Source organism: Drosophila pseudoobscura, chromosome X, assembly GCF_009870125.1.
Source record: "Drosophila pseudoobscura strain MV-25-SWS-2005 chromosome X, UCI_Dpse_MV25, whole genome shotgun sequence".
Lineage (NCBI taxonomy): Eukaryota > Metazoa > Arthropoda > Insecta > Diptera > Drosophilidae > Drosophila > Drosophila pseudoobscura.
The window spans coordinates 1,245,937-1,255,155 of NC_046683.1; the positions used below are offsets into that span (position 1 = coordinate 1,245,937).

The following is a 9,219-nucleotide window of genomic DNA, read 5'->3' on the forward strand; positions in this document are numbered from 1 at the left end:
GCACATAAAACAATCAGGCGGCGACCACAGGCTGACACGAAACGCCGGAAGAAGCTGCAAAATGAAGTCACAGACAGAGGCAGTGGCAGATGCAGCGGGACGCAGGACGCAGGACGCAGGAACCCACAGCCAGAACCAGAGAATGGGACCAGGCAGTAGATGGCAACTGCAACTGGAACTGGGCAGAAGCATAGGACACAATTCATACATGAATGCCTTCCATTTGTGAATGGAAAATGGGGATGGGGGAGTGGAGGGTGGAGGGTGGAGCAATCTAATCAGTTTATTTGCCTTTGGGGGAAAGTAATTGGAAGTTGTTGCACTCAATTACAGTTAATGTGCGTTTCGGACTCTCGCATTCATTCCCCAACGAGAGTGCATCTAAAACGCATAAGGAGTCAGCAAGTATTTGGTATTTTTCAACGACTACACAGTTTTTTACTCAAGATGGTTACAAAAACAAAAAAAAAACAGAATATAGTTTTAATGCATCAGATTTAGACGGTGCTTTGCGGTGCCTACAACTTGCTCTTGATGGTGCGTAGGATGGGGAACTTGTCGTGGCCGGTGCAGCCGCCGCGGAAGTCGTCGTAGCTCAGGTCGACCAAAGCCACGCCGCCGAGTCCCTCGCGTTTCACGTACTCGGCCTTGATGCCGGCCGTGTCCGGATCCTCGTAGCCCACCCAGACGCCATTCTCGCCGGCATCATCGGCCGAGCGGTAGGCGTAGCTGCCGAAACGCTTGGTGGGATCGCCCACCTTGCGCAGAGGGCCGTCGGCGCCCTTCAGGTGCTGGTTGGCTGGGTTTGGCAGCTTGGCGCAAACCTCTGGCCAGCTAAGGAGTCCATCGACCTGGGTCTGTAGTCCGGCGGGTGCAACGCCATCGGTCTCGGCCACGGGGGGCAAGCCGGTGAGGCCGGAGTCCTTGGTCAGCTTCCAGGCGCGGCCGTAGGCGGCGATCGCCACGTTGATCTTGGAGGCCGGGGCGCGGTTGTTCACCCAGTACTTGACCTGGTAGTTGACATTCAGCTCGGGGTTGCGCTCGTTCGCCTCGTAGATGGGGGCGGGGAAGTCGGCCACCTCCTTGTTCCGCTCGGGGGTCTGGAAGTCGTAGGCGTGGAGGTTCACGTAGTCCAAATTGTTGATCACGGCCGGGACATCGAAGAAAACTGCAGAGCGAAAAGTGTGAGTGTGAGAAGAAATGTATTTATGATCGATCTACTATCAATATCGATTTCAATAACCACTTACGGGAGGAGTTGACATTTGGGAGGACACTGAGGCCCAGGAGATAGCCATCGGGACGGAAGGCGTTCTTCAGCTCACGCACCAGGGCGGTGAACTCCTCCTTGTGCTCCTCGGACTTCTCGTCGACGATGTGGTCACCGCTGAAGATCTTCTTGAATCCCTTCCAGAACTTGCCAATGCTTCCGTGCACCTTCTTGGGCTTGTTCTTGGGGAACTGCCAGGCCAGGTCGAGGCCATCAAAGCCGTAGGTCTTCACCAGCGAGTGGGCGCTGTTGATGAATGGAATGCGGGCATTGCTGCTCTCCAACAACGTCAAATACTTGTTGTTTTCCGGGTCCACAATGTCCTTGTCGCCGCCCACACTCAGCAGTACTTTGAGGGCCGGGTACTTCCTCTTCAGGCTCGTCACCTGCCGGAACAGGCTGCTGCCCAAGTCCAGGTCAAGCTTCTCGTTGGTGCTCACCAACTTGTTGCTGGAAGGATTGATTCCCGCATATCCGTATATCAAATGGGTGCAGTACTGCAAGGCAGGATCCAGATCGTTGAGGGTGAGCTTCGAGAGACCTACAGCCAGAGCAGGAGAGCAGGAGAACAGAAGAGAGGGATGAGTGAGGCCCAACCCAAACACAAAAATAAACCCCGTTTACATAATCAATTAACGCATCTCGAGGTCCCAGAGTCAGAGCCTCCCGTGACTCATTGGCGACAACGGCGACATTTGATTCCAATTTCCAATTAGCCAAAACTCAAGGCTTGTGTGGGTTTTATCGCTGGCAAAGTGGCGGCTGGCGTCTGGCGGCTCGAGTGGGGCGATGCAATTTACTTAAATTACTTACAAAGACTTCAACCCCACCCGACCCCGCCACACCGTTACCAATTATCGGTGTGTGAGATAAAAAGAGGGTTTTTCTGCTTTTAGCATGCGGCTATGAAAAGTGAAAATCATCTAATGGAATCTGTCGGAGAGGCGGCAGAGACCCCCACCGATAACCTCCTTATCAAAGTTCCCCTCGATCTGGGTTGAGAGACGGAGGCGGGACTTACCCTCGCGAACAAAACTGGACCCGTCGTAGTAGCAGAGCAGATGATGGGAGCCGGCAGCGGCGCTGATCTGGCCAATGGCCAGGGAGCCGACGAGCAGGGAGAGCAGGGCGTAGAGCTTCATGTCCAGCTGTAAGGAGAACCAAAAAAGAACGAGAGGAACCAGAGATTAGAGATAAGCAGTTAGAAAGTACACATGGAAATTTCTGGATGGAACTAGACCTTATTACTTTTCGTAGAAATTAAAGCTCTACTTCAATAATCAAAATTATGGGAAAATTAATAATAAAAAAAAAGATATTTAATAATCACAAGTTGAACTACAGAAAAAATGTGCAACGGAAAAAGAACGCTCCCAAGTCTGGAAGGAGGATATTTTGGATATCACAGAAATCACAGAAAGAAGCACAATGGTATGTACATTATGACACACAAAAACAAATAAAAGTATAGGTAGCTATAAAATATATATATGTGAGTATATGAATTATTCAAATGGCTTCACCGACTTGTGCTCGCGTTAAACGTAAAACTGGAACTGTCCGAGAGTCGAGGTGATCCCAACTTTAAGTGAACTCGTCGTCGAGAATACGAATACTCGAGCGGACCAGATGAAAACTAAAACTAAGGTGAAGACGAAAACGAAAACGAAAACAGAGCGAAGCTTCAAACTAGAGATGAGTGAGTGAGTGAGGCTCCACGATGGAAGATTTTCAAATAATGGTATACGCTGGTGAGAGTAGAGGAGGAGTTCTTCGCAATGTTATCTCCAGCAATTAAATGGGAGAATATTCCACATAGTCTGGAATTCAGTCTGTCTTGCCAGAGTCACGCACAAAATGAGGCACTCCAGGGCCTGAGTCTCGTGAGTGGCGTGATCTTATGCCCATCTCTAGTGTTAGAAGAGAGACAGAGATAGCGAGAGACACACAGTCATATCAGCAGCGACTGCGCAGCGACAGAGAGCGGCGACGAGAATGAACGCGGCTTGAAAACCGAGTGTGGAGTGAGAAAGAGTGGAAGAGAACTGTGGATCAGGAGTGGGGGGAAGGCAAGAGCAAAGCTTTCAAACGGGGGGCGATTGAGAAGATAACGTCTCAGATAATATACACATTACATTCATCCAATGATCGGGAGCACTCTCCAATTGAACCTCGCTAAGCCGCGGTTTTGGTTTTTTTGCGCATATGATCTGCTCTTTGTTGGATTATTTTCGTATTCGGCCCCTGTCGTCGTCCGCCGCTGATGAGAGAGCGACAGAGCGACAGATCGGTAGAGGCGAGCGCAGTGTGATGAAGTGTTTGTCATTGTTGTAATGTGCTGTTGTTTTTTTTTTTGTTTTGTTTCTTTTTCCTTTTTGAGCCTTTGCTTCTCTTGTGATGTCATCATTACTGGGAATCGGTCGGAGCAATTATACAATCAGGCCCGGCCCGGCCCGGCCCCGTCCGGCGCTGCGAGCATTATATCGGCTGTTCGTCTCGGCTGTGCATATATCCCCATTAAAGTGACAGTGGCGGGGCATCAATTCAGTGTTTTCTCGTCTTGTTTTTCTTGCGTGGAGGATAAATCTGAAATAAAATAAAATATCATCATGCATATAAATCGCAAATTGACAAAGTAAACCCCAATCCGATCCGACCCAACCCAAACCAAGCTGATTGTTGATTGCTGTGTGATTTTTTCCATGATTTCAGTGCTAGAGCTGGAGCTGGAGCTGGAGCTGGAGCTGGAGCTGTGGTTTGGTTTGGTTTGGCGTGGCCTTTGCTCTATTAATTTGTGTTAAAATTGATTTTAATAAATAAACACTTTGAATCGTTCAACGCTTGCCTTCGTTTTCGTTTTCATTTTCATTTGATTCTCAAATGTTGACACGGCCAAAGAGAGACGGCATCGGCATCGGCATCGGCGTTTGTCATGAAATCGCCAATCGAGCGACTTTATCAATTTATGTCAGCCGGAGAGGTCAAACACATACATACATATGTATGTACATATGAAGACCCAAATGCTCTGTGTATGCTGTCCGGAGTGGCTTTGTTTCTCCCCCCCCCCTCCGACCATATTTAGTTTTAATTTGCTGGCGCGGCACTTCCCCTGGCCTGCCCTTCGCTTCACCATTTGACGGCGACGTGACTGCGACTTATCTGCGGCTTGCGATTGAGGGATTTCGTTGGGGATTTTCGTTGGGTTGGTTTCTGGGTTGGTTTCTGGGTTGGGCTCTGCCGGCTAATGGGTCAACTGACTGAATGTCAACTCCACTCCGTTTTGAGTGGTGCGAGGCTGAGGCTTATAGCCATATGCTCTTGTCCAACGATACATTGAATGGGAGGCTACAGGCTCTTAAATGGTTTTAATGAACTCTCTTTTTGATACTTGATCGAGGATAAATTGCTGGCAAAAATGTCCGTCACTTTTCACTCATTTGCTGGCGGAATATGCATTTTATTATTTATTTTACAGCCCAAAAGTATGGAGCACTTTGTGCCCTGCATTTCTTTGCATTTAAATATGAAACCGAACCGCCCCAAAGGTAGAACAAAGGCCACCACCAAGGCTCAGGCCAGACTGAATAAGGGATACCCTACTTTTTGCTGGATTATAAATGGAAAGAGTAGTGGTCTGGCATAACATTATACAATTGAAAATCGTCGGAAACTAGCTGTTCTGGAACAAGGGTTTACTCATTGGAATTTTGATCAAAATATGATCTGTACAAGGGACAAATCCCCACAATGTGAGTGGACATACACCATACACCATACACCATACACCATCCACCAGATACTCGTATTCCCAGCATACGAGTATGTACTATATATTTGCAATTGTAATTAAAACCACGTTAATCAAGTGTATACATAGATATACATACATATGTATGCCTCAGTGCGTGGGTGGGCAGGTCAAACAAATAATAATTAAGTAACAAAGCAAAAAATACAAATACAAACACACTCACAAAAAAACTGATGGAAAAAAAATAGTGCACTGAATGAGGGGACAATGAGAAATGATTTTACGGTCTTTAAAGGGCGCGGTGGGAGGTGGAGGATTATGGGGGATGGGGGAGTGGTATAGTATTGTTGAATTGTAATTATTTGTGTTATTAAATGTGTAATCAGTGAGAAGTAAACAATTATAAATGTTGATTTCACTTTGATTTCTCTCCCTGTCCTCTCTCTATCTTTATCTGATATCTGTGGCTGTCTCTTTTTCTGATTGTTGCAAACTGCTGCACTGCTGTGTAATTTAAACCAATTAAACACTCACAAAAACACCTGCAACTGCAACTCCTCCCCCCCCCCCCCCCCCCTCACTCCCCTACGTGTGTGTGCGTGTATGTCCTGGCGAAATGTTAAGTATGATTTACAAAATGGCTGCGTGCAGCAGCAGAAGCCATATCATCATAAATAGCATATACCTACATATATGTATATATATGGCAACGAAAGTGGAAAACGGTATTCATGAAAGAAGGCGGTAATCAATGGTGGCGACTGAAACGGAAATGCACATCAAAGGCCTCAAAGGCATATCCTCAACAATTCGAAATTCGAAACATGAAACGCTCTGGAACTGTGGAACTGTGGAACTGAATGGCACAGCGATCGCATGCCTCAAAGGGATTTCGGATTACGGATTACGGATTGTTGTTGTAGCCAGGCAACCATTAAGTTTCCCATTAATTCCACAGCCAAAAATAATCAGAGTTATGAAAAAAATGGCTAAAAATGTATAATATTATTTTAGAAAATGTTTATTGTTTGCCATTGAGAGATTAGCTACGGATCAAATATGAATGCCAAGAACAGAATAATGCACCATATTTGTACCCAGTACACAAAGAGTAAAGGGGTGTATCAGCTTCGTGCAGACACAGATCATTATTCATTGCTACAGCCAGAAGGATCAGCCCGAAGAATCAGTCCTTGCCAGTTGTTCGCTCTCTTTCCCACCCAGTGCCGCCACCTGGCGGAGTGAGGGAGATAGTATAATGAGATGGAAGCCGCTAGAATATTTCTCGTTGGGTTGAATATATTGGATATGGTTACATAAATCATAAGACTGCATAGATACCAACTGAGTACAGGGTATTACAGTGGTTTTATACCACGTTTCCCGCCCGACTATAAAAAATAAAATTTAAATTATAACCCTCGAGCATTTGTATCTTTGTCATAAATCGATTAATTAATGTTCTGTCCTCGTTTTTTTTTTCATTTTCCAATATGTTTTTTGTTTGTTTGTGTTCTAATTAAATGTGCAACATATTTGAAATGTCCGCCATTCGTGGCATTGAAATTAATCGTCTCTTACTGTTGGGCTTTTTATGCTTTTTTTTGCTATAATTTTTCTGCCATATTTCGAAAGCCGCAAAGACTCCAAACTTTGTATAGTTCCCAGGGGGAAAGTGAGGACAGTGGGGGGTCGAGGCCAAGAAAAGTCGACAGGAATATCGACTTGGAGTTGCACAGTTGCACAGTTGCTGTTTCTGTTACTCTGTCATAAATCCAACGACAAAATAAAAATTGCATAAAGAATAAGAATGCAGCAGAAGAAAAAGGCAAAAAACGAAATAGAAAACGAAAAAAAATGGAAATAAAATTACGTGAAACAGACGCAGACGAGGATGGCGACAGCAGTCGGATAAATATATATACGTACATACTCGTATATATCCGCACAAGCACTCCAGTACGGGTACGAGTAGGGGGGGGTCCGTGTATATTTATTTTGCATGTCGCCTAACTTATATTTGTTTGTTTCGTTTTCTTGACTTTTGTACAGTTCTTTTGTACGTTTTTTCGTGACGTTTCGGGATCATTGCATGGCTGAAAAGCCAGCGAGTGGGTTGGAAAAGTTGCGCCTGGCACAGAGTCAATGATGCACAAAACTACGAGAGGCAGGCGGCCGCAACAATGAGAACGAAGCCCGAAGCCTCTCCTGAAGCGGAGATACTATACAACCGAAAGGTATATGAGGCCTTTAGGACCTTTCTCGGCTTAGGGTATATATCCGATGGCCAGAGGACCAAACGTCAGGCCTGCTCCTGCTCCTGCTGCTCCTCCTCCACTGAGAGACGTTCTGGGCACGTGCACATTGCGCATACGCCTCATCGCACATCAGGATAGAGGAAATTGGTGGAGGCGGCTTTATCTCATACGAGTTAGAGTACGAGTACTAGGAATAGTACGAGTATGAGTACGAGTATATACATATATGTGTATAAATAACTGAGAAATATTGTTTAATATACCTCGCAAAAAGATGGGAGCCCTTGAGGAATCATTGGAGATTGTCAATTGATCATTGGGCCGGGGGGGATATTGGGCTGGGGACTGGGGAATGGTCCAATACATTCCATCGTGATCCGAGAGATGCTTCGCTGAATGTCAAGGCCTGGCTACCCCACATGCCAGTGCCTAGACCTGGGCCTGTCTGCCACATGCCCCATGGGATTTTGATCGATGACTTGGTTTGAGCTGATTGACTGGCTCGCAAAGCGATTGACTCGGCGGCTGACTGAGTGACTGACTGACCGACTGAATGAATGATTGAGTGAGCGACTGAAAGACGACCATCTAGGAGCAGACCTAACAAATGATGTTGGTCCCCGGCCAAAACAAAGGACTACTAGCCACGTATCTCTCTCTCACTGCCCACTGCTCGTCCTGCCTGTCACGACTTGGTCTTGGACTTTGAATTATGGTAAGAACGAAAAAGTTTTGGCTTAGTAGCAGGGTCAGGGGTCGGGGCTTGGGGCCACGCACAGATAAGCAGCAATGTCGAAAGTTTTGATTGAAATTAATAATTTCCAATTGGTATTTTAGGCGGCACTTTCTCCCTTATCCTGCCTCCCCCGCTGAAATCCTGCGGGCCCCTTTGAGGGCCAGAAGTTTTCAATTTGCGCCCAGTCCTCCTCGTACACTTGCCCCTGGACAGTGGGCCGTACTTCAGGTGATTCAGGCATTCCATTTACATGCCGTATCTGTGGCCTACTCGTGCCCCACTGTGGCAAGTGCTTTCCCATCTACCATCTACCATCTCCCATCTGCCATTTCCATTGCCATTTCCTTCTGCTCTGACTGCTCTGACTATCCAAAACTAAAGTCTAAATATCCTGGCACGCCTGAACTGCTTCCTTTTTGCCGCTGCTGCTGCCGCTGCTCCTGCTGCTGCTGTCGCTTTGTCCGGAGTTGCAGGGATGGCTAAAAGTTTCCATTGGTTTGTTCCCTGGCCCTAGCTTCTGGAGCCGGGGCCTTCACTTTCAGCCGGATATCGAGTCAGCCATTCCCGCTGTTGTTGCTGTTGTTGCTGTTGTTGCTGCTGTTGTTGCTGTTGTTTATCGTGACATATTTGTGGCACCCAATGGAAGGAGTACGAGTACGAGTATGCAGGCGGAAGTATGCTTTTCTTTGGCTTGTTTCCTGTTGCCATCTGCGGGGAGACGGGGTAGAACTGCTTCATCTCCATCTCCAGCTGATGTTTGCCCCTGCTGCAGCTCCACACAAACATCTCCATCTCCATCTCGATTTCATTTGCTTGCTGCTTAGAGGGCAACTCCAGCGGACTCTATGTACATGGATGGGTGGGGTGGTGGGTGTTGGGTATTGGGGGGGCATTGAAAATTTCCAATCAAATTCAGTCAGCGTGAAACCAGAAATGTTGCCCTAACAGCTCTTCCTGGCTGCAGTTTTCCCAGGCAGTGGCTTTCCTTCCCCTTCCTTTCCGTCCGACAGCAGACAGCAAAACACTTCAAAAAATGGCGCACTGCATAAATTTCCATTCGAATCGCAACATTTTTTTTGTTTTACCATCGATTTCCAAGGGCCGAGATACCAATTATAAAGTGATAATCATATAGCCGAGAAGGGGCATGATCTCGGAAGGGGATGGGGGTGGCGGTGGGTGTGGGGGTGGGGGTGGGATC

The 9,219-nt window shown here is 46.9% G+C and overlaps 1 protein-coding gene and 1 long non-coding RNA gene across 2 annotated transcripts; one reads left to right on the forward strand and one right to left on the reverse strand.

The window, feature by feature from the left end:
* Positions 1-408: 408 nt before the first annotated feature.
* Idgf4 (Imaginal disc growth factor 4) lies at positions 409-2,944 on the reverse strand. Its single transcript, XM_001354372.4, has 4 exons — positions 2,798-2,944; positions 2,292-2,418; positions 1,251-1,811; positions 409-1,168 (listed from the first exon to the last, which is right to left on the reverse strand). The coding sequence occupies exons 2-4, from the start codon at positions 2,410-2,412 to the stop codon at positions 519-521; spliced, it is 1,332 nt and encodes a 443-aa protein (XP_001354408.3). The 5' UTR covers positions 2,413-2,418; positions 2,798-2,944; the 3' UTR covers positions 409-518.
* Positions 2,418-3,890, forward strand: LOC26533918 (uncharacterized). Its single transcript, XR_004470010.1, has 2 exons — positions 2,418-2,701; positions 3,651-3,890. It is a non-coding gene; the product is annotated as an uncharacterized lncRNA (long non-coding RNA).
* The last annotated feature ends 5,329 nt before the right edge of the window (positions 3,891-9,219 follow it).

What these genes read in the sequence shown, in the direction of transcription:
- Idgf4 (XM_001354372.4), bottom strand. Translation starts at nt 2,412, where the DNA reads ATGAAGCTCTACGCCCTGCTCTCCCTGCTCGTCGGCTCCCTGGCCATT. An exon ending in GTCCAGTTTTGTTCGCGAGG is followed by an intron (nt 1,812 to 2,291) that starts GTAAGTCCCGCC and finishes CTCTGGCTGTAG; the next exon opens with GTCTCTCGAAGCTCACCCTC. An exon ending in CCCAAATGTCAACTCCTCCC is followed by an intron (nt 1,169 to 1,250) that starts GTAAGTGGTTAT and finishes TTCGCTCTGCAG; the next exon opens with TTTTCTTCGATGTCCCGGCC.